Below are 26,809 nucleotides of genomic sequence, written 5' to 3'. Positions count from 1 at the left end.
GAAAATTAATGCGATAATATTTTATTGTTAATTGTTAAAGCTAAAGCCAGTCATATGTCACAGAGGTAAGTTGGTGAGAGCTGTTTGTATTCTTTATTATTTCTTGAGATTATGTTTCTTGAGAAATCACCATGTGCAGCTGATGCTAATTTGCTTCCTTTTAGAAATCTCAGGCCAAAGATATTGTAGAATAATGATGTATGTGAATCCCATCTTGCTATTGAAGTTCACCTATACAGACCCTCTCTGAAGTGCCTAAAAATAAAACTGGAGTGGAAGGTTGCCACAAATTTCCCTTTATTTTCAAATTACCCTGGGCTGCTGACCAGAAAACATCTTTGTTTTTAGTGATATTAATTCGTAACAATCACCAGCTCTGAATTAATTAGGGAAGCAATTGAGAAATCAATATTCAAAACTTCACAATGATTGAAGTAGCAGTGACACAGGGGAGAGGTCAAAACAGAGTTCTAAGTAATGAGAGTTACTGATGGAGACGTGTCCATGCAACACACATGCGCAGACGTGGGTCACTGTCACCACATGCATACCCACAGCAGCATGCATGGCCAATGTTGAAAGACTAAACCCCAAAAGTTTTCAATTTATGAGAATATATTTTGTGATTCCTTATATCTATTATGATCTAGTAAAAAACAGAAGTGAGTTTCAAATTTTTAGCCAAATCCACATTTATCCACGGTATCGCTCAGTTAAACAATAACCAACAGTAGCTGTAGGCCATGCCAGTGATTCAGACTAAATAAGACACAATTAGACATGATTGAAATGTAATATAGAAAAATAGAAAACGATTATCATGCATGTACAGTTTACTACTACAGTAAGCTAAAACCATACCCCCTGCCATCCAGGAACGTGAAACTAGTTTTAAGGAAACAAAAGAGGAACAAGTAAAGTGATGCTGTCATGTAGCACTTTGCTTATTTTATTTAATCTTGAGCTAAAAAATTTTTTTTGGCTAAAATAGGCTTATATGCCTCTGTCACACTCTAATACATTTAGCTTGATATTTGTATCTTTCCAAATGATTTAAATATTTAGGAAGTGTTCATTGTCAACCTAGGTATACACTTCTTGCAGGAAAACGTTCAGAACATGTCTGAGAAAGTAAGAATGTCTCCAGCCAGTCAAGCCATGACGACTCCACCGGGTGCCTGGACTAGCTAAGGGCAAGCGCGATGTTGCATTGAACAGGGCATTCAGCAGGCAATTAACATGCCAAGTAAAGGGGCACTTAGAGCATCAGATGTTAAAATTTGAGTTTGTACTTTACCTTTGACATTGCGACCATTGTCTGTTTTGAGCACATAGGGTGAAAAAAGAGAGAAATACAAAAAGACTAAAATTATGTTATATACACTGAATTACCTTTGTAAAAGCAATCAGAGAAAACAATGTAATGCTTGAAAATTTATCTTTGAAATGAACACATTTGTACTATGCAACCAAATAAAATGCATATGCTAGAAATAATATCTGCCATCATAAGCATTCATGTTAAAATTTGTGAAACATTTATGTCATTTTAAATGAATTTCAAGGTATAGATATTTTAAATTATGACAATCTGGAGAAAGACATGCCCAGCTGCCTGCAGTTGTAATAAAAACTTTCAACCTTGTCAGAGGCCAATTTTAGTGTTGCTTCAACCATCACTTAAGAAGGACTATACAACATTTTGCATGGTAAGTAATTTTTTTTGTATAGAATTTCACCTAGTATGTTAATAAGGAAAATAGTTTAAGACAATAGTTTACCTATTATAAACCCACTTGTATATTATCACAAATTTATTGTTTGTCTCTCCCATAAATGCTCTTTATATATATTCTGAAAATACCAATTTGTTCACAAAGAGTCATTCTTAGGCAAAAATAATTGTAAGAAATCAGTCGAACATTTGACTGTTCAAAGGTAATATGAGGTTTTTAAATTTATGTTGTCAATGCACTCAGTATAATACCTACAATATTTAGGGAATTTGTTTATATTAAAATGAGCTGTTTTCAAATCTCAGAATAGAGTGTTTTTGGATTTATTTTGAGATTGGCAATCTGATTCTTTGTTACATATTTGCTACTAACAAAATATGCATTACTAGTTTTGAAACAAACAAGCTTAAAATAGATGAAGTCATGTGAAAACCATTGAAATATATCCAAGATTTGAAAAAAAATTTCAACATTTATTGACATCTCTGCTAATACTGTGAATACTTAAAATCTTGGGATATATTATAATTGTTTCAAAGCTCACAATTGAAGCAATTTTCAAAAGTGTGGTGTATGAAATTGCTGTTGTAGACATTGCCTTGGACAGAGATACACAAATAAAAGTATGACTTTATATGGCAACTCTCTGCCCACTTTGAGGGACCATTAAAAGCAAATCAGGACAGTGGAAGAGAACTTGATTATGTAGAATTAATTATCCCCAGCAGAAGATAGGTCCAAAAGTCATTAGTAGAGTAACAAGCACTTTCAGGAGTTTAGAAGTTATAATTCTACTCACCAAACCTGAAAATTACACATAAAATTTTGCAAATTTCAAAATAACTGACCAAAAGGTAATTATACAGTTAATGTTGCTTTGACATTCTAAGGCAGAGCGCAGGGTCCATTGTGCTGGTTCTAACTCGATGTGCTCACTATTCCTCCATGACAGAGTAGTGTAGATGCTAGAGTAAGCATTTCGAGTCCTGTAGCAGTTTGACACCATAATTTTACATCTTTCAATCTAATAATAAAACAATTGGTGTTTATATTTTATATGCCTATTTTTTAAATTTCATTTTCCTAGTAATGTATTTTTATTGTATTTACAAATGTATTGGTACATGATGGATTAGGAACAAAATTCTGGTCCTCACCACAAATGGTTGGGAAAGTACAGTTCTAAGGAACTTGGTAATGTAGATTAAATGAAAGGATAGTGTAAAATATTTGAAAATTATTTAAAGTTCTATAAAGATAGCCAATAAAGGAGAAAATTTTTCTCTTTGAAATAGGAGAAAACAAAATTTGGTGCATGTGGGATTTAGCCTGTTAACTGTTATATAACTTCATAAAACTAAAATTAGTTTTTAAAGTTTTCCATCTTCCCTTATCAGTGGCTCAGTTTCTAAAGTATATCAAATAGATAACATTAGAAAGCGTAATTTTCTACGCTAATCAGTGATTTTGTAGCTAAAATTATTCTAAAACTGAAGTACAAAAAATGCCCTCTGACTTTATCAGACAGTAACTATAGCATCTACAAGAAAGTGATACACTTTTGGAGAGTAACATACTTAGGTAGGGGGAGAAGATTGAAGATGACCCAGATGACCTAAATAATTCATGTCCATGTATAGAACTCATACTGAGAAATTAAAAAATGTTAAATCATCCTTTCCTATAATTGTATCAGTAACTGTGCTCTAAATGGAGATCACATAAAATTGAAAACAATAAAGTTAAGTCGTGAAATCTGATCCAACCTTCTTAGCACCACTGTCAAATCACAGGCTAAGTTTGTGCCTGTGAAATACACTGATTATGTATCACTTAATATTTAAATTCACTGTTTCTGTATGTTATTATACCATAACTCAGGTTCTGGGCAATAAGGCCAATCTCTGAAGAGTCAGTATAATTCCTAAACGTGACTACACTAATTAGATTGACTAACTAAAATATACCTTGGTCATTTGAATTACTATGTTGATTTTACTGTTTTTCAGCCATAGATGCCACTGCTCAAAGATCAAATTTCAGAGCTTTCATTTTCTCAGGAGATATCAAGCATGCAATTACTATAGGGCCTTAGATAATGATCCAGTTTTGAAATTGTCCTTGATTTTTTTTCCTTGCTCCTTTTGACATTCTTTGGTATAGATTAAAAATGGATGTGCTAATTGCTCTTTGAACATATAGAGGTTCTCAGACCTATCTCAAAACAAACTGTTCCTTCTGTTTCAGTGATATTGATTTTTCTTTGAATTTTTTCCTGCCATTTCATTTTCTTTCACCTCTTCTGCCTTCTCTATTTCACTGTGCCCTTTAAATATGGATCTCCACATGATTCAGTCCTAAGATTTTGGTTTAAATTTAGAGCATTATGGAGCAGGTAACTAATTTCTGATGTGTGTACTTTTGATATATTTTATAAGCATTGTCTTCTCAGTTTTAAGCAACATTCACTGAATACCTGTCATGACATAGGCTATTGTTCTGGATCCTAAGGCTGTAGAGCTAACGATGCCAGCACTCTTGTGATGGAGGAGCTCATACCAACATAGTTACTTGCTTAAATGTCTAACAGGGAAGACAGACATATAATGCAGAACAACCTAGACTGCATTACATGCTGTATATATGTAACACTGGTTTGCATGATCAGGTGTAAAATAATTTAATTCCTCTGATTTGAGAAGCAAAGTGGGTCCTTATGACTATGGGACTGAGTTGGGAAGAATATTCTTGGCAGAACAAAGTAATGAGGCCAAGAAAATGCATGATACATTTTTGGAAAAAAGGCAATTAGCTTTGTGTAGGACTAAAATACAATACACGGGAGGGGAGGGAGCTTTGCAGAGGCTAGAAATGAGGCTTAAAAAGCTGATGTGACTAGCTGGCAAAATGCTTAGTACCCTTCACTCAGGAGTCACAGAATCAGACTTGTTTAAGAAGCAGCAGTACGACTGATGTTGGACACTCACAGGAATATTGCAGAAAGGACAGTGAGTCTCTCAGGAACCCAAATCTATAGGATTCAGAAACATGTATCTATGCAACAGGCACTCTGCATCCTGGACCCTCTGGCAATAGTTCAGTGACTCAAGAGACCCCTTCTATAGAAAGCTTTTTATTGATCTATTACAGTTGCCCCAATTTTTTCACACTGCTCTCCCCTGCCCTGCCTACTCCCAGCTCCCACAGTCAACCCCTACCCTGCAGAGCAGGAATGAGGGAAGAAAACATGAGTTGATTTGTGAACTCTGGGAACTCTGGGTTTAAAGGCCAGCTTTAACACTCTATAACCTTGAAACAGTTCCTTATTTAGCATGTCCATGCCTCAGTTTCCTCATCTATAAAATGATGCTTAATAATTCTTCCTAACTTACCAGGTTATTATGAGAATTAATGTGTATCAAGCAGCTGCATTACCTTTCCATAGTAAATACTCAACAAATGTTATTCATTATTGTGTTAATGATGCATAACTTTTGTCATTGGTTTTTATACATCTACACTTTCTCTACTGGCTAATATAAGTATGTAAAAAGAAGGAGCCAGGGAGAAATAGGCAAATTCTGATTTTGCTTTCAAGTTGGTTTGAGACAAGAGTTCTAGGATATGGTTTTTTTTTTGTCCTTAAGCTTTTCCCCCTTTCCCTACCTATTCCTTCCCTGCCCATAATCAATTTATAGCTTTCTGATCACTCATTATGCAACATTTCCATACACCTCTTTTTTTGGGAAAGAGTTGGTGAATAAAATAATTCTGTGATGGCACACTACTGTTTCTGCCCAGGGCTTGACTGTTTGCTAAATAGAACAAAATTATTATGTTTGAGACAATAGTGTCATGACCTAAGCATATGTTATATTACACTTTAATCCATTACCATTCTATAAGTAGGCAGGTAATGGTTATCATATTATTGCAGAACACAGTTAAAGAGGCTAGAAGAAACCAACACTATTCACTGGGGTTCAAGAGGCACTCAGTAACAACTCCGAATCTAGGACTTTTTTTTAATAGCCTTTACCCACTTTTGTTTCCTCTAAGGTGGTGATTTTTGACGAGGTTGTTGCAAGAGTTTTCAAAACATGCAATACCTGACTATTTAATCAGGAGCACTGACCTCTTTTCCCTTAGATTGTCAAATAAAAAAAATGACAACATCCAAGACAACAATAGCTATCTAGTGTGAAAAATAAAAATTATACCTATTTTTGGTCAGATCTGCAAAAAATATATTTTTTCTGTGCCACAGAATTTAGCAATTAGTTTATGTGTGTCATAAGGTGAAAAAGGTTAAAAATTGCTGCTCTGAGGCATAATGATTAATGTCAAAATTAATACAATACGAAAATTCATTTTCATTAACAATTAATTTATGTTTTCATATTGAAAAAAAAACTGCAAACATACCTTCACTGGCATGTCGGTCTCTAAATATGTTCTTGGGGGTGGACATTTGAAACCTTCTATATCATGAACAGAAGAAGCCCTCCGTATACTACAAATGCTTTCCTTCGATCTGGAATGAGTCAGCTGGGAACTTGACTGCAGCATGTCAGGGTAGAGTCGGTCCCATTGCCTTTTGGGAGAGGAATGGTCAAGAGGTCCAGATATATTCACCAAGGGGGACATCTGCTGGGCTGTATCAAGGCTTTTGTATCATCCGCTTCAGAGGGGCTGCAACTTTCTTTTGTAGGAGACTTAAAGTGCTTCATGGCTACTGAGTCATCGCTGTGTTTAGATGAGTCAACCACTACCACATCGGGGTCATCTTGTGGCAAGGACTGCTTTCTGTAGGTAAGAACTCTCAGACCAGGGAACTTGAACCCAAAAAGTTTCCCTAAAGTAAAAACAGAAAAGAGTATTATTATAAGACAAAACATATAAAACAAACAAGGAAACATTTGACTCATATTTAAATGTAAATTTAAAAGATATGTAAAAAGAGTTATTAATCAATAATTTACAATTGGAATGGGGAATGTTGTAGAACATATCTGTAAGGGAAATATAAATTATCATATGAGTGTAAGAAAGTAGTAATAAATAATTTTTACTATGTTTTTGATAGTTAGATATTCTCCAGTGGCATGAAAGCATTATTTGAATGACACAAAGTTTTCTGTTTTAATTACAAATGTATATCCACTGTACATCCATTCTTTAAGGGAATTTGAAGGCATAACATAGTTTACAAAAAAAAGAAGGGATGGGGCAACATGTGTGAAAGAACAACACAGAAAATATTATAGTGTATGTATGGGTGTGTGTTGGGGGGTCACTGTATTGCAAGTAGGAGGGAAGGGACCTGAGGTGGGGGCTGAGGAGTTGGCCTGACACATCTAGAAGGTTTCTATTGGATAATGATGTGAGTTGAGTGTGGGTTGGAAGAACTGGAGTCAGCTGTGTATGAGATGTTCCTCATTCCACTGGGAATTCTGTTTTTTTTTTTTTTTTTAGAGAGGGAAGGGAGGGAGATAGATAGATAGAGAGAGAGAAACATCGATGTGCGGTTGCTGGGGGTCATGGCCTGCAACCCAGGCATGTACTGACTGGGAATCAACGTGTGACACTTGGTTCACAGCCCGCGCTCAATCCACTGAGCTATGCCAGCCAGGGCTCCATTGGGAATTCTTGCAAGACATTGGTTTCAGAGATAAATGTACGGTAAAGATAGGAATTTCTTTTCCTGATTTCTTCATTCTCTAAATCTGAGAATATGGCATGAAATGTTATATACATATCTCAGAGTGGATAATGGTTAGCAAAGGCAATTAATATAAACATAAAGAGTAGGTAATTAAAATTAAAATAGTAGTTAATAAGTACATTACACTCACTTGTAGTAAAAGTACAAATTCAATGAGTATATCATTTTTACTCTTCAATTTTGCAGTAAATGAAAAAAAAGTAAACATCCAGTGTTGGCAAAGAATGCAGGAGAGCATTCTGACACTCTATTGGGATTGCAAATTGCTATAGATTATTTGGAAAATCATTTAAAAATGTTTTTTAAAATGAAAAAAATATGCTTTTCAGTTGACACAGCAATTGCATTCATAGAATATTACAAGGCACAAAAACTAGACACAACCTGAATACTCACTAGAAAAGGATGGTTGAATAAATTATGGCATTACTATACCTGGAAATCTTATAAATTCTTTAAAGTGCAACAACATTTATATTTTTGATTAGAAGGTTATTTCAATACAGTGTTAAGTGAAAATGCAAGTTTCAGCTTCATTTGTTTATGATAATACTATTTCATTAAAAATAATTAAAGCCTGATGCTGGTTCCAGCCAGGATGGAGGCATAGGTAGAAACCCTTCACTTCCTCACACATCCAAAAGGAGGATAGGAACCAATCTAAAATCAATAAACAACCAAAAGCGCCAGAAAATCAAACTGCATGGAACTCCAACAACCAAGGAATTAAAGAAAAAATCAGCCAGAACAACCAGACCGGGAAGGTGGCAGACTACGCAGGCCGACCCAGAAATACTGTGGTGTCCTGGAAGACCATGGGGGTGGGACTGGCTGCCAAGCTCAGTGGGCTGTGCAGGAGGGGTTGACTTAAGGGGAAACTGACTTAAGGGGAAAACTGAGAGCTGACTGTGGGCTACAGTTGGCATTACCGTAGTGGGAGCAAGAGAGTTAGAAAGTATGCTAGAGACAAGCAGGCCAGCTTCACTGTTCCCTCTCAGGCCCCTCCCCAACAGGCAGCACTGCAGCACAGCAAGGAGGGTCTCCCTGCTCAGGTAATTACCTAAGGCCCTGCCCCAGTACAACGTATCAGTGGCGCCAAGACAAAGAAATACGGCCCAAATGAAAGAACAGAGTAAAGCCTCAGAACTAAGTGATGAGGAGATTGCCAACCTATATGATGTAGAATTTAAAGCCCTCATAATCAAAATGCTCACAGAACTGATTGAGCTGGGTTGAAAATAAAAAAAAGAAATGAAGGATACCCAAAGTGAAATAAAGCAAAATATTCAGGGAACCAACAGTGACAGGAAGGAGACCAGAACTCAAAACAATGATTTGGGACAAAAGAAAGAAATAAATATCCATCCAGAAGAAAAGGAAGAAACAAGAATCCCCCCCAAAATGAAGAGAAGCTTAGGAATTTCTGGGACAACTTTAAACATTCCAATATCCAAATTATAAGGGTGCCAGAAGGAATTTCTGGGAAACTTTAAACATTCCAATATCCAAATTATAAGGGTGCCAGAAGGAGAAGAACAACAGCAAGAAATTGAAAACTTATTAGAACAAATAATGAAGGAAAACTTCCCCAATCTCACAAAGGAAATAGACTTCCAGGAAGTCCAGGAAGCCCAGAGAGTCCCAAAGAAGTTGTACCCAAAGAAGGAACAAACCAAGGCACATCATCATTAGTAACCCAAGATTAAAGACAAAGTGAGTATCCTAAAAGAAATAAGGGGAAAGGAGACAGTTACCTACAAAGGGGTGCCCATTAGACTATCAGCTGATTTCTCAAAAGAAAACTTACAGGCAAGAAGGGCTGGAAAGAAGTATTTGAAGTCATGAAAGGCAAGGACCTACATCCAAGATTACTCTATCCAGCAAAGCTTTCATTTAGAATGGGAGGGCAGATAAAGTGCTCCTGAGATAAGGTCAGTTAAAGGAGCTCATCATTACCAAACCATTATTATATGAAATGTTAAAGGGACTTATCTAAGAAAAAGAAGATAAAAAATATGAACAGTAAAATGACAATGAACTCACAATTATCAATAAATGAACCTAAAAGAAAAGAAAAACAATGAAAACAAAAACTAAGCAAACAACCAGAACAGGGAAACAGAATCAGAGATATGGACATTACATGGAGGGACTATCAGTGGGGAGGGGGAAGGGAGGAATGGGGGGGAAAGGGCACCAGGGAAGAAGAAGCATAATTAGTATGCATAAAATAGATGGGGAGAGATAAAAAATGGTATAGGAAAACAGAGGAGTCAAAGAACTATATGTACACCCATGGGCATGAACTAAGAGTGGGGGATGCTGGAGGGTTGGGTGGCAGGGTGGAGGGAGGATAAAGGGGGAAAAATTGGAAAAACTATAATAGCATAATCAATAAAATACTTAAAAAGTAAAAAAAAAATAAAGCCTATATTTGTCCATATAATAGCAGTAGAGAAGGATGTGGAGGAACATATTCCAAACGTTCAATGGTGTTTGCTTAAGTGGGTTTGGAAGTGGGGGAAGTATAATGTATTGCATTCTTCTTTGTATATCTCTATTGTTTGTTACATGGAGCATGCATTCTTTCATAAATTTTTTATAAAAACTAATAAGGTAAACTTCTACCCCTAAAAGAAATAAAAGAGAAATGATATATAATGCAAAGGTTTTCTAAGAACTGTCCACAAGAAAATGCAATTTCCAATTTCTGTTGCCAGCACAGTAGTAGTGTAGGGCCACATCACCCATGGCTTTACAATGAAGTGTTGCCCTTCCGGTTAGTTAGTTGGTGTCTTCGTTTACTGACTTATATTCTCTAAGTGTCATGGGCAACATCATCTTTAATACATTTACTCTGAAATTTTTTTCAATGCATTGAAAATGGTCTTGAAAGATGAAATAACACTCAAACTTTTCTGCATTTTATTTGAGTATACTCTTCCAGGGGATGGCCTCAGACATACATATTTGCAATTCCATGTTTAATCCAATGACTCTTAAATGCATATCTCTGAACTAGACCTCTTTTCTTAGTTCCAAACCTGAATATCTAATGCCCTCAACAGTATCTTCACTTAGAATTCTTAAAAACACCTCAAAATCTCACAGCAAATCCCAATCTCATGATCTATCTTTCCATGCCCAGGCTGGTTTTTCACCTAATCCTACAAGTGAAGACTTGAGTGTTATTCTAGTTACTGTTCTCTCTCACGTCTGTCTCCATACCTGATCAGTCCCCTAATTGTGTTTATTTCATCTCTGAAATATTTTTTAATGATAGCCACTAATAATAATTATTTTCACTTCTCTCATATCCACTGCTTTCACTTAGGTCTAAGCTACTATTTGTTCACCTTATTATTGCAATGGGATGCTATTCACTTTCTACATTGAATTGTATTGTCCATCCTTCAAAACTATTTTTTATTTTTCAAAAAAATGCACTTTTGATCATGTAGACTATCATTTAACCTCTCACCACTCCCAATAACTCCCTGCTTTGGGGATGAAGGACAAACACTACATCCACTCTGCAGCTTACCTTTCTTCCCTTGCCCCTCAGGTCCAGTCGCATGGAACTTCATAACTCCTTCCGGCCTGTGCTTCCCCCCAGGCTTTCTTGTGTGGATACTTTTTTCCTCTTCCTCTTTAGTACATCCTTTGGTTTTATACTCCAAAGTTAATTCCTTTGGGAAGCTTTTTCTTCCTTCTGAACTGGATTAGCATATTCTTTGTAACTTCCAATACAGTTGACTAGTTATATACTTGTTGGCTTTCTTATTTACATTTCTCCCCTTAGTAGGACTGTAGACCTAATGAGGGGAGGCCCCTGTCAGTTTTCCTTACCAAACCTAGCTCCGACCAAACATTTGAGCATAGTAAATATATATTACTGTAGAAAAACTAGACTATTTAATTGCACCGACCAACTTAATTAGAGAATCTTAGCCTCCTAAAATTGTATTGACTCCTATTTACCAAATATGATTGATTGAGTTAAACTTGTTAGCTCATGCAAATGGTGAACTGTATACCTTGTTCTATATAATTGATAGGACTCTTATTATAAATTTCATCTTTTTTCAGAGGTTATTAATTGCTACCATTCTGATCCTAGAGCACACTCAGCAGTGTTTTCAAACTCTTCATCATCTAGTGAATTTTATGTAAAATATGTTTTACAGGACATTTTAGAATGAAGCAATTTAATTTATTATCGTAAGCTAGTGGACTACTAGTTGTTAACAGTGTCAAATATAGTGGAAATAGAATTTATCTTTTAGGAAAATACATGACACATTCATAGACAAACCCCAAGTATGTTGAACATTAAACTCTTGATTAATAAAATGCAAAAGAGAGTAATCAGTCTGTGCAAATAAGATTAAGTAACAGCACATCACAATAACTATTTTACAAGCATTCTCACATAATTCCACTACCACTTCTATTTGCTTAAATTGCCAAGTTAAGAATTAGTGAACTGTATCAGAATCATTTGATTAGTTTTTAATGCACTTAGAATTGAGTAATAAAGCAGTTTACAAATCAATTTTGCAAGCTTATTACAAATGGACTGAAGGTCAATGCCTACTCTTATTCATTTTTTATCACTTTCATTACTGCCTTATTTTAAAAACAATCCACTACCTTTTTTAAATTAATGATCACACCAGGCATTTAGTTTGTTTCTATAGTTTAGTCATGTACAAAGTAGTACAGATGTTTTTTTCCGCACCACTAGGTTAATATGACCATGTTATATTGCATTACAGATTTAGTTGTCTAACTGCTGTTCATCCGGAAAGAATACACACTGAGAATTTTGCTCAATGCTAGCACTTTCAGACATGAAATACAAAACACTACATGAGTGTAGTCCTGTTAGGGACTTAACACTGAAAAAACACTCTTGTAAGTTAAGTCTCCATTTTTATTATATCGTATTCTAACTTGTATAACTAAAATAATACTGTTTATTCTAGCTACTAAAATGTTCAAAAAATCTGAAAGAAGAACAGATTAATACATTTTTAAAAAAACATGTTTTAAACATTCCCCAATGTATATATAAGTATTGATAAACTACTTACATGAACATTGTTGTATTTAAACATACCGCTTTCATATAAGAAGATACTATATAGTTTCTAAAACACATGAACTTATAAGTAACTACTATGACAATGTCTTCCTCTGAACATGTCACTATTGTGAAGCTGCTGAGTGTAAATTTAGAAGCTGCATCTTCATGGATCATGTGTCATATTCAACTAAGAGCTTTTACTTCTCAACCAAGAAGGACACATTGATATTCTCTTTGTCTTTGAATTATGACTTGAATTATGAATTTAACCAAATGTGGAAAGATGTAAAATACTTGGCCCATGATCAAGTAGTAAATCGGGGTAAAGTCAGAATAAAACAGTAGTTTCCATGATTTAATTTCAGTTTACCCAAAATTTGCTGTTTACTTGGACCATAAATATCCACTTGAGAATATAATGAGAATCATAACTCCTCTAAATAAATGTATATAAATGCATACACACAATTTTACTTATTATCTCACAGTTTGAATAATAAACTCCTCCATCCCAAATCCAAACCTTTTCATTAACCTTCCCCAGAGTCCCCTAGGATTAGTTGACTCCTAATATTATTTCCAGTTTTGACTTACTTTGCTTATATCATTGTGGTAATCACAATTCTCAAAAATTATAATGATCAGAACTACATTTCTACCCTCTATCTCAGGGTAATGACACTTTATAAAATTGTTTTGCTAAACTTTTCCAAATTGAGAAGATCTCATCAATCTGATCTCTCTCTCTCTCTCTCTCTCTCTCTCTGTCTCTCTTCTGAAAGCTGGTTCTCATCTTCCAGAGTCTGGCAGAAACTATTGTGCCAATTTGATTTTAAATAATTTTTCTATTTGGACTATACCTAGGAATGTTAGAAACAACATTTTTCACATACATACAAATATTTTTGAAAAATCCTTCATATATGTTCCTAATAGCTGAATTTCCTCACACCTATAAATTCACAATCATTCTCTCAGTTCAATTTCTCATCATTTCTACAGAGTCTTAGAGCTTAGATTATGTAATAATTAAAACCCAATTAAATGTAAATTAAATCATTTTACCCTTGCTTGTTTCAGTTTGTTGAATTAAGGACTTAAAAGTAGAGAGAAACTCAAGCAGTCACGCAGATCAAAGGAGACAGTGGGGTAAGGAGCAGGCATGTGTGTGTGTGCATGCGTGTGGCAGCAGGTGAAGTGGGGGATGTTATAAAGGTCATAAGTAGAGATATTTCCCATTACAAAGAATTAGGGTTGGGAAGAAGAGTCTTCACTTGGAACCTTGGAAACAGACTGTGCAGAGCATTTCATGGGTGTTCTCAGGAGACATGCCTATCAGAAAGGGGGAAAGGCAGGACTGAGCAAATGGAAACTGTTATGCAAATGCAGCTGAAGCTTCAGCAGGTCCTCCTAGAGCTCTGGAGCTGGAGAACCCTTCAAAATCATGCCAAACTGACGGCAGGGTATCGGGACTTTGTATCCTTTCATCACCTGTCACTGGCTAGAGCCAAGCCATGGGAAGGGCCATATCCTTGGGTAAGGCAGTTCCCTGTCTTTGACAATTCTCAGTGAGGAGCAAAACCACATGCCCTCATCAGACGATATTCCCCAGCATGGCTCCAGCACTGAGGGAGGTGTCAGGCTGCATGGCACAGTACAAAGGGGAAGGACAGCCAGCTTTTGGTCTAAAAAAACCTCCAATGATCTAAATTAAGTCTACTATCAGCTATTACCACACAAAATAAAGATTTTTGAATAAGTGTCAATCTACCTTTCTGAAATCAGGGTATTCAAAAGTCTGACACTTGTTGAAAGCCTTAAAACCATTGTGATTTTTTTCTATAGCTAAAGAGTTCTGGATGTGAAAAGAAACGTGACTAATTTCTGAGTCAGAGAGAATGCCATTTCAAATTTTATGGGAGAAACAGGGAATATAGTCAACATATCTGCCTTTTCTTTTTAGGCAGAATGTTTTTGTGGAGGTACCTGGAAGGCAAAGAGTCCTTCCTACTCCTAACTATGTAAGGAGGTATACAATGTTGTCCATGGGCTGCCAGAGCAACCTCAACTACTGTCAAAGAAGGCAGCAGACAGCAGTAGGCTGGGAAAAAGTACAATTCCATGTGCATTCAGTGCTGGATTAGCTAACCTGAGTTGTGGGTGACAAACAGAGCAGGTTGGTTCTGGTATCAGTGACAACACAAGACCACCAGGGAGTACACTGACCTAGTGAACCTGAAACTAAACATGGGACTCTTCAAAGAAGCAGATGTGGTGAGTAATGCCTTGAAAGACTAAGACTTGTTTGACATTTCCAAGGGTGAGAGCAGAGAAAAGGCAAGATCTTACAATAAGGCTGTAGGAATAGGACTGAACTGGGGTCTTGAAGCAATGTGAGTCCTGACCCAATAGTGCACAGCACACCTATGTGGGAGTCAGCAAGTCAAGGCTGCAGCATGTGTGAAAGCAAGCACAGGAGCTACACCAGCAGAGAACCTTTGGAACAGGTTCACAAATGTCTGAGAGGCACTGCTTCCAACCTGGCCAGGTCATATTATATATACACACACACGTTATACATATGCAAATATGTATATATACATATACACATTTTATACATATTTATATGTATATATGTATATATTTTAATAAATACATGTATATATTTTAAAAATATATAAACATATATAAAAATTAGGTTTCTATGTAATAACTGCTTAATAAATCAATGATTTACCCAAACTGTTATTTTGTTTCTCTTCAATGAATTTCTTCCTTTTCCAAATGCCAAGTTAAACAATCTATTCAAGTTGTGTGAAAATAAAAACATGTTTACCTAGACTGACCTAGGATGACCAAGTAGTAGTAATATTGACAGGGTCCCTCTTCATGGAATATTCTAAATACAAATGGCACAAACACCAGTTACCCAAATGTGTGAGTATGGACTGTGCCTTATTTAGGGTTGCTAAGTAACAAAATCTTCCAAGTGATATACAAGTAGGGACTCTGGTGTGGATTTACTGATTTAAGTGATCATTAGCATTCATTGTTAGTGAAGGGATAGCGCATACTTCTTTCCAACTGCCAGCAATTTTTGATTTTAGAGATATAATTTTGCTCAAATCCTAGGGGAAATGATATAAAGTTAATTGTAACATATGACTAAACTTTTCCATTAGCAACCACATTATGGATCCTTTTTCTATATCAAATTTAATCTTTAAAAAGACAAAACTTCCAAACACATAATAGAAAACATTAGTTATGTTGTAAAAATTTTAATTAAATTCATCTAAATAATAGATTGTTTCTAGCTAATTCCTGTTGAGGGAAACTCTATTTTACTATAGAGGCTCTTCATCTTTGAATTAAAGAATGACTTTCAGCTCCAGTGGAGAATAATAAAAACACTGTGAATGCCCTTTTATAAACCAGCTATACAGAAAATTTCTTTGTTCCTTAGTGAGGTCTGAAAATTGAGATACAAATTTGAGGGAGAATGCAGCTATTCAGGAAAATATGTATTTTATGTCAATTATTTATAATATTGAGTACAAAGCATATAAATACATCTTAAGGGCTTATATTAGCTAGATAATTCCCTAAATTACCAACTGTATTTTGTATGTGTAGACTTAGCCTCAGTCAAAGCTTTTAGAGTAATTCAAACTTTTATTTTGGTAAGGATGAAAGTAAAATTCTGTCTTGATTTGGGGAGTATAATTTTAATCCTTTCAAAGATAATGGAAGATAATTACAGTAGCTTAATAAGATTAAATAAAAAGTTCCCTTTTAAAAATTACTGTAAGTGTAAGAAACTACAAAAATTTATTTTGTTAAATTCTTACATTTAGTTCCACTTAAAATTTATCTTTATAGTTTTAGATAAACATTAATTAGCTTAGACCAGTAGTTTCCAAAATTTAGTGGGCATCAGAATGATCCAAAAAGTTTGTTAAAATATGGATTGTTGAAATTCTGTATTTCTGAGTCAGTTCTTCTGGTGTAAGACCCAAGAACCCATATCTCAAACATGTTGCAGAGTGATGCTGACGGTCTCACACTTGGAGAATCACTGACACAGACAATCTGGTGAATGCTGATTCAATAGGGAAAAGAACTTAATTACTCAATGTAATAATAATATTTATTTCTTTATATATTTTACAAATATATATTAGGTACTTACTATTTGCAAAATGTTGGGGGTACCTGCTATGAACTAGAGCTGAACAATTTAAAACATAGAATGCATTCATTTTCTCTTTGGAAATATATTGTTCAATTAATAATTTTTTATTTAAAATAGGTTTTCTGTGGAAAGCAGTATGGAGTTACCTCAAAAAAATAAAAATAAAACTGCCTTATGACCCAGTGATTCCACTTCTGGAAACATATCCAAAGAAACCCAGAACACAAATTCAAAAGAATATATGCACCCCTATGTTCATTTCAGTGTTATTTACAATAGCCAAGATTTGGAAGCAGCCCAAGTGCCCATCAGCCAATGAGTGGATAAAAAGCTGTGGTATGTTTGCACAATGGAATACTACTATTCAGCTTTAAAACAGAAGAAGCTCTTACCTTTTGCAACAGTATGGATGGACCTAGAGAGAATTATGCTAAGTGAAATAAGCCAAATCAGAGAAAGACAAATAGTATGTGATTTCACTTACATGTGAAATCTAATGAATAAAATAAACAAACAAACAAAAAAGTTTTTTCAATCTCTCTTGAGAGATTTTTAACAAATTAAAATATGTGTAATTTTTTTTGTATGTGTGTATGTAAACCAGCTTGGTGATTCTAGATTCCTGCTATAAAAGAGAAGAAATACAAAATTCGAATATACTTGTAAATAACTTAAAATGAAACTTAAAAAGTACTTTAACATAATAAAGCAATCTTTTCTTAAATTTGACAATTTTTTTATTTTTCTTTTTGAAACTAATAGTATAAGCTAGAAGAACACATGATTTGGTTATATTCCACATTGTGCAAATATTTTATAGCAAAAGATACATTAGAGGAAAAAAAAAGAGAACTAATTTTTCCATTGCTATTACTTGCTTTAGATGTGTCCTTCTGGTTGGTAGAAGAGTACAATTTTATTTTCTAGTGTGTGTCATTGTCATTTTCTTTAGATTGCAAAGTTTTTATAGAAGCTATCAATGAGATAAAACATTTAATTATATCTTTTATTTGGTACTTATTTGTATTACATAGAAATTTTTTGACTCAGCTGTGTAGTACTTATCAATTTGATAGATATGTTTATCAAAACAATCCTTTTTCTCATACTTGCTTCATTCCAGGGCACATGAGTCATCTATCTGCTACTGGTCCTATATCACTGACACAGAATAAATTTGTTAAAAATTAGTTTTTCCTAGAGAATGTGGTTCACTTTTCTTGTGTAGAGTTGCTAACCCTGAAACTAAATATGTGGATTGAAAAATGATCCACCACTTCATTAACTAGAAAGCAAATCTCTAGGTTCCTGAATTTACTCAGCCCCATTTATCATAATGCCTTTTTTATGATCCATCTTCTCTATTGTGTTTACCTCCTTTACTTTCACTTAGTATTCTAAATTTAATAGTTCATTTTATTTGTGTTTCTTGTGCTATCACTTCACAGTTTTTCCTGTATTTTGTCTACAATTCAAGAGAGAGATTTAAATGTACAGAAATTCAAATCTTGGTTACCTTGTTTCTATACCCTTCACTTAAACCCTATACACATTCTTTATTTAGATAATACATTAAGTATGTTGAAGGTAAGATATTTCTGCAAAAAAAAGATGTCTCAACATTTAACATTTTTTCTTTTTTGTTTGTTTGTTAAACTACTCCAAGAACAACAATGTTGGAAATAGTCAAAAACATTATTTTATAGTTATAACAAGTTATACTTGAAGAAAAAGTCAGCAGGAGTTTGCCAAAGATCAGACATACTACAAAGTAGAAATTGTATAGTATCGGAAATTACCAAGCATAATTTGTCTCTCACTTTTTCTGCTTGATCTAACAATCAACTCATCAAAAACTGACACCAGGTAAAGGGAAATTTAGTGTGTAATGGTAGAAGGGTATAATATAAACCCAATATACTGGTTGTAAATAATGGGCCTTTGTAATGTTCTGGAAACAATTTTATCTGCATATTTGTACTCTTTTCAAAGATTTGCTGTATGAATGACAGCTGCAGTGTAGGGAAACCATTCATGTTCACAATGTAAGAAATGATCTCTGCTGAATTTTCTATCACTTGTACATGAGCTGCTATTTTAATCACAGTATAAAGTAGCATAGATTATGTATTATATCCTGGGGGGCTACTGCAGATACTCCTGATACAACTTTCTTTTTTTCACTCCCATCCAATTTGATGAACCATACAATATAACTATTCTATGGAAAAAATGAAGAACTTGTGAAGACAGTGAAGAAATTAAACTAGGCATTCCCCCAAACAAATGATCTTATTGACATTATGACCTAAATACAGGCTGACATTACCTAAAGTATATTATCAGGAATTATTCAATGATGCCTGAATTTGTTAGAAAAAACATAAAAATTTGTAACAGTCAGAAACTTAAAAGAATGAAACTTTGGTATCACAATAGTTTCTTAATGACACTTCAATTTTGTTTCTATATGTGTTACTAAAGAGACTTACAAATTAATGATTTTGATAGAGAATTTTCCTCAAGTGTGAGACTATTCAGAGTAAAATACTCAGAATATTGGCATCATATTAAAATATTTGTCACAATATGGCTTTAACTGAATATTGTACTGTCATTTATACATTCCTAAGGAAGTAACTCATGCTGAAAAAATTCTCATCTGGTGTACATTTGATTTAGTAGTATAGTAAGGTTTACAACATAGAATTTTGATACTGTTGTTTCTAAATTTTATATATATTTTGTAATTTGAATTTATATACAATATAACAATTTCTTTTTTAACATATTAAAGTTTGTAATAAGGCTTTCAGCTTCTCACAGACAATGATAGACAATACAGTATTGTCTGACAGACAATACATAAATTCAGCTTCCTCATTGATCCCCCTAAAAATCAAAGAGAGCAATAGGAAATTGAATAAAAATATTCATAAACTATGCCTAAAGAATTATTAGAGAAAGAGACATTGCAAACTTGAATTTACACACAGGTGGGGAAATAAATGCCCAAATTCAGCAGAATGGAACACACTGCAGTAGAGTCAAGCAGAAACTAAGTGAGAAAAGTGGAATACAAAAGTCTCCTTGGAGTGATGGAAGACGTATCATACAGGGTTTACTCTCAGAACAAGAGGGCTGCACTCTGATTAAAAAGTACTGAAAGCAGGTTAGTGACCTGAATGAACAGAGTACTGGTTAGTAGACAATAGAAAGTGGTCTGAAAATCCCCAGAGAGCAGACTCAGAAAAGCACTACTTCTTGGAGAGGTGAAGGAACTTTAAAGGTGGAATTGCCCCTTGGAGAGAGGGAAACAAGGTTGAAGCTGAATATAATGTCCCTTTACTGGTCCCTTTGCTGATATAAGAGGAAATAGAAGAATCAGAAGACAAAGAAAAAAAACCAGATACTGCCATATACAGTCATACCTCAGTACTTGTCAGCTCTAGAACTTGTAAAATCCTTTAGTCATCCCCTTTTGATGAGAAAAAAAGAAAATGTTTCAGCACTCGCTGCTTGCTTAGGACTTGTAACACTTGCAATTCTGCCCCGCAATAGAAGACGTTTCATTATTCAGTAGTTGTCGGTTTTGGTACTTGTTGCGAGTTACTGAATGATTTAATGACAAGTACCGAGGTACCACTGTATTTTAAAGGACAAACAAAAAACAACAAAATAAAACAAAATGCCCAACTCCTTGTAATGTATAAATGAGCCTTTGAACTAAAAAATTAAGAAAGCACTCGAATAAGACACATTTTTTTTTTTCCCCAACCAGATTTCTTGTTAATGCTAATCCAGGGAAAGTCCTGCATAAATAGATATAAACAAGTAAACTCTAATAGTTGTACAAAGATATCATAGGATAAAAAACAAAAGGTGGAAATAAAATACATTTTGTAGAGAAAAGTATGCTAAAAGTTGCATTATAAAGCAAAAGATAAATATAGCACACAAAAATGAATTTAAATTTATTTAAACCACCTATTCAATAAATGCAGTACACTACAAATCAGGAATTTAAGAACACAGTAAAAACTGAACAAACAAAAACTGCAAAGTGAGAACTAAAAAAATATAAAGGATAAATTCAGGAAAGAAAAATACAAAAGTCACATAAAAATTTAAGACCACATTACAATCTACCCACAAAAAATAAAGGTTGAAAATGATAGAAGCCAAGAAAATAAAATGTAAATAAAAAGAAAAAAGACATGAAAAACAGGTAAAGACGGTCCAACATATATATTATCTGAGTCCCTGAAGAAAAGCAAACAAAAAATATTAATATTTAAAGTTATAATTACATTTCCTGAAATAAAAGATGTATATATTGTATCTGAGAAAACTGAGTTGGAATAATCAGATCAAGATATATGCTTATAACAATTTTAGACTTTATAAGTATCTCTTGGTTTGATTGAAGTGTATTAATTCTACTACTATTAGTTAATTTCTAAAATTTTCTGAGACCCTGGGAAATATATTAAAATCACAAAGGACAGTCAAGTAGGTTGATATCAGACTTTACATTAGCAACATCTGATGCAAGAAGAGTGTAACAATATCTTTAAGGTTCACAGGCAATGAAGTGTGAGCCAAATATATTATATCTACCTAACTGTTCTTCAAGGGCAAAGGTTACAGAAAATAATGTTGATTGTGAAAGAACTCTGAAAATATTTTACCCATGAACACTTCCTGAAAAGAATAAACTTAATCCAAAAGTTATACAAGTAGCAAGGACCCTGAAAGCTGGAATTATCTTGGCCCCTTGTAGTACAGGCTTCCCCTGCTAGGTGAGTGTTCTAGGAACCTGTCTGTATCGGTGTAACAGTTGGTATTATTGCAAGAGGCTGTGTTTGGCTTCAGTGAATTTTTTTGGAAGACTCTTTCAACACATTTGCCCATGTCATGGTGGGTGATTTATGAGTGCACCTGCCCACACTGAGTTTAGTGTTCAGCAGCTTTTGGCCAAAAATGGCATGACCCCTGTGCCCCACCCTCCCTTTCACCCAATCTTGCCCTGAATGACATGTTTTTTTGTTTCCCTAGAAGAAAAAGTCCCTCAAAAGGTAAGGCTTTGCCAATGTGGAAGATGTGAAACAAAAAATGGCAGAAGCACTAAAAGGCATTAAAATCCATGAGTTCAAAAACTGTTTTGAGCAGTGAAAAAATTCTTTTGATAGGTGTATTGCATCAAATAGAGGGTACTTTGAAGGTGACAGAAGTTTAAACATGTAAGAATATATATACAATTTTTAATAAATAAATAAATAAATAAATTTTTTTTTGGTGTTCTCCCTTATATTTAGGAAAACATTTGCAAAAAGACTAGTGTGAGTATTGAATACATTTTACTAGAAATTTAAAACCATAAAAAAGTGAGAGATAAGTATGTAAACATCACAAACTTGACTATTTAAAAACACCACAACCAATCAAAATGAGAGAAGAAAGAAGAAAACATAAAATAAACTCATTAAGTGTCTTTTTGGTGCTAGCAAGCACTCAAATGTTATAATTTAAATTGACAAACTGAATGGTAAAAGGCTAAGTGTACTTCAGATTGCAAAGATAAGCACTAAGATAACATTATTAAATAAAATCACATGGTGAAAAGGGGGGAGAAAAAGAAACACAAGCTAATTTTATTCTTGCTCATAGTAAGGAATGAAAATACATTGAGGGGAAGCAGAAATGATTAAGACCATCATATAAACTTTTTTTAATAAAGATATAACCACTAGAAAAAATACAAATGTTGCTAAAAATTAAAATGAAAAGACAGCAGGAAAAACAAGCAAAACACACACTGGAAAAATAGCTAACAAAAATAACATAAACAATATATTTAACATAGAACATGTCACTATTAAAAACATGTCTATAGATATAAATACCTATTATAGTTATTAAATACATTAAAAATACTGTTCTTATTGGGAAATTAAAAATTCTCTCTGCAAAAAAATTCTTGAATGAAAAACTGAGACAACAAAGTTTAAACATCTTTTAGAAAAAAGATAATGAAAATACTACATATCTGAATTTATAAGGTATATCTTATCCAGTGCTTATAGAAAAATATCAAGCCTTATGGTCATATATCAAAAAAAATTGAAAGGATGAAAATAAGTCAGTGCAAGAAAAGGGCAATAAATTAAGTTGATAAAAAACAATAAAAATAAAAGGAAATTTGTGAGTTTGAAAACTAATAGGATTAATAAGCTAGTAAAAATTAGTTCCTTAGAAAGAAAAGCACTAATCAAAACTTTTAGCTAGAGGAAACAAAAAAATAAAAGAACCAATAAATGTCACAAAAGAAATAAATATAGGAAGAGAAGAAATCTTAAAATTATTGTAAAAGACCAATTTGCATAGTTCTGTTAAAATAAAATTTAAAAATTGATATGAAATACTTAATTTCTAGGAAATAAAATTTAGCAAAACACTTGTTGAGCTGGGTAATTTGACTAGACCAACCTCTGGAGAAAAAAAATAAATTTGTCAAAAAACTACTCCACAAATAAGTTCCAGGCCTAGATCATTTCACAGAGGTATCACATTTAACTTTTAAAGGTAGATAATACCCAAAGTATTTAAGTAGTTTAGTAGCACAGAAAAATAGAGAAGAAACTCCACATTATTTTTTGAAGGAATTATAATATTGGTACCAATATCTGATGAAATTTAACATATACACAAAAAATTATAGAATTCCTAATGAATAGTGATGAAAAAATTATACTTTAGCTCTAGATAAATTAAATCTACAGCACATTGTAAAATAAAATACCTGATGTCCACATATGGTTCCTTCCAGAGTTGAAAGTCCAGAGTAAATTCCATTAATAATATTTACCATAAAGATAAGAAAAGAGAATAGTGCACTTATTCTATAGATGCCAAAAGGCAACTTTCAAATTTAAACACTATTCTTAATGAAAATAAGTCAGTAGAAATTTTCTTAAAATTATAAAACACATTCAACTCAGTCCACATGACATCATTTCAATTATTTGGGAACACTGGTGACATGCACACAAAAATTAGAAATAAGGCATGATGCTCACCAACAACATCTTTTAAATGATACACTGGAGGTAATAGCCAGTGGAATTAGACAAAAGACAATTATTAGATGTATAAGAATTTTAAAGCAAAGCATAAAGCAATTTGTATTTGACATGATATGATACCTGAAAAACTCATGAGAGTCAATATGTAAGCTACTGCAAACTAAGAAATTTCACTAAGATACTATGAAAACTAGTCAAAAAATCAGTAGCCTTAAAAATATAAAAGAGAAGATTTTATTTATAATAAGAACAACAAAAAGTTAAATAGTAGCAAACTGAACTAGAAATCATTTTCAAAATGAAATTGATTTTGAAATGAAATTTTGAAAATACTTCAAAAAACACCCCAAAATTAGACTTTAAAATGAAAATCTATAAAATATACAATTTTGTATAGAATAACTCATCATAAAAATTTTAATTTAAAATTACTTTATAAAATTAATGTGAATCTAGTAAGAATAAATGGGAATACTAAAGGGACTTTTTCTATCTAGATATTTTGTTTCTAAAGTTCATATAAAATGTCAGGATAGAAATAACTCTAAATCCCTGAAAATTAATATCAAAAAGAACATTTCATATTAGATATTAATGGTATATTTAAAAATGTATGATCCTGCCCTGGCTGGTGTGACTCAGTGGATTGATTGGTGGACTTCGAACCAAAGGTTAGCTGGTTTGATTCCCACTCAGGGCACGTGGCCTGGGCTGTGGGCCAGGTTCCCAGTGGGGGATGCTCAAGAAAAAAAATCACACCGATGTTTCTCTCTCTCTTTCTCCCTCCCTTCTCTTCTCTAGAAATAAATAAGTAAAATCTGAAAAAAAACCCAACTGTGACCCTGAAGGAAAAATAGACCAACATAACTGAATAAATTTGAGGAACGGATTAAAGTACAAAGGAATATGGGATAACGGTGGCATCTCAAATTACTAGTGAAAAGATAGACTTACTAATCAATGAAAAGGTGGACTGTCATTGATAAAATCATAAATAAGATTCATACCTTTTACTACAAACCAAGCTAAACTTAAATGCATCACAGATCCTAACATATAAAAGTCATACAATTTCTAAATTAAAAATAAATTTACAAAATTGGCATGGTTAAACCTTTTCTAATATAATTAAAAAATTCAGAATCAACATGGTAAAAGGTTGATAAATTTAGCCAAATTGCAAAAAAAGGCTATGCATGGAAAAAATCAGGAAAAAGATGAAAAAAAAACCCAGCTGTTTGTTGAAGAAGTGATTTACAACTTATTTTAAAATTTGAAAGAACAACAAAAAACCAATTGTAGTACATACAAGAAATGGACAGTTGACAGAAGAAGAAAGGTCTATAGTGCTTAACTACATGAACCACACTCAAAATAATAGCAGTGTAAACTAAAACTAATCCAGATACTACCAACCTAGTATGACAAAAATCAAGAAGGCTGGCTCACTCTGTTAGTATTGCATTGGGGCAAAGCAATATATTGCTTGTGAGAGTATAACATGGTTCAAACCATAAGGAGGGGAGTTTTGCAGTATATGAAAAAAATTACATATGCATCTAAACTGTGACTCAGGAATCCCACTTCTAGAACCTACTCTGAAGATGCTTTATTTCCAAAATATACATATACATATATGAAAATATACATGCACAATGTATTCGGGCATAATTTGTATTAGCCAAAGTTTGGAAACAACCTAAACATCCATCAGTAGGAGAGTGGTTAAATTTGCTATGATATACGCAAGTCAGATGGCTCTGAAAGCAGCTGATTGATTCTGTAAGGAACGAAAGCGTAATGTCAGCTATGGCTTTTTGCATAGAAAATTATTTTACTTAAGGCATAAATGTATTTTAAGAATCGAAATATGCAAAGAATGTATTAAAATTATTTCAATAACAATATAACAAATATGTACATGCTACTTTTACTTACGGTTGACAGTTTTGATTGGTAATATTGGGTTTACTCTCTCTGGGGAAGCAGCATTTTCCTCATCTGTCACATATTCGAAATTAATGATGAACATCATAGCTACGCCCTCTTGGTTTTTCACTGGAATTATGTGAGTGTTGCAAATGAAAGTGGACCCTAAGGGAATGAAAGATGAGTGTTAGGTTAAAATGTGCCAACATTTTGAAGTATTGGCAATATTAAAATTTTAATAAAACCCTATAAACCTTTCTAAAATGGTCACTAAAATTAAATTAAAAATATTTTGATTTTTTCTCACTATAGTATTATTTTATTGCAATAAATAACACAGGTATATGGGAAACTTCTCTATCATGAATTTGCATAACCTTGATTCTTTTCCTTCCCCCAGGTAGTCACCACATTATCTTCATATACACTAATCCCCTCCAATTTTTATTAAAATTAAATACTATCATTCCATAAATAATTGGACTTTTCCATTTTAAAAGATTATATAAACAGAGACATACAGTACATATAATTTATAATTAGCATTTTTTTCAATTAAAGTTATATTTAATATTATTAGTTTCAGGTGTATAGCACAATGGTTAGACATTTATATAATTTACAAAGCAATCCCCAGTTAAGTCTAGAACCCACCTGGTACCATACATAATTATTATAATATTATTAACTATATTTCCCCTGCTGTAGTTTACATTCCTGTGACTATTTTGCAACTACCACTTTGTACTTCTTCAAATAATACTTTGATTTTTAATTTCATATTGTTTTGTATATACATTTACATAAAATATGCATAAAATCTGAATACTCAGAAAGTATTCACAGAGAGATTTGAGCACTACATTACGGAATAACAGAATTTTAATTCTCATATGTTTTCACTCCCACCTGTATAATAATTTGTATAGGGAAAAAAGTATAGTCTTTTTTTGTTTGTTTTTAATATTTATTTTATTGTTGTTCAAGTACGGTTTTCTGCCTTTTCCCCTTCCCCTCCCCCAGTACTCCATATCTCCCCACCTCCTTCCC

The 26,809-nt window shown here is 33.4% G+C and overlaps 1 protein-coding gene across 1 annotated transcript in view; it reads right to left on the bottom strand.

Moving 5' to 3' along the window:
• Positions 1–26,809, bottom strand: part of KCNH7 (potassium voltage-gated channel subfamily H member 7) — a 480,501-nt gene that overhangs the window by 138,204 nt on the left and 315,488 nt on the right. Inside the window, 5 exon segments of the mRNA XM_036023387.1 lie at positions 1,298–1,318; positions 6,162–6,201; positions 6,204–6,379; positions 6,382–6,591; positions 25,769–25,924. Coding sequence (XP_035879280.1) covers positions 1,298–1,318; positions 6,162–6,201; positions 6,204–6,379; positions 6,382–6,591; positions 25,769–25,924 — 603 coding nt within the window.

Source organism: Phyllostomus discolor, chromosome 4, assembly GCF_004126475.2.
Source record: "Phyllostomus discolor isolate MPI-MPIP mPhyDis1 chromosome 4, mPhyDis1.pri.v3, whole genome shotgun sequence".
NCBI lineage: Eukaryota > Metazoa > Chordata > Mammalia > Chiroptera > Phyllostomidae > Phyllostomus > Phyllostomus discolor.
Note: the sequence above shows the minus strand (reverse complement) of the source record. Positions and strands in the feature narration are given on the sequence as shown.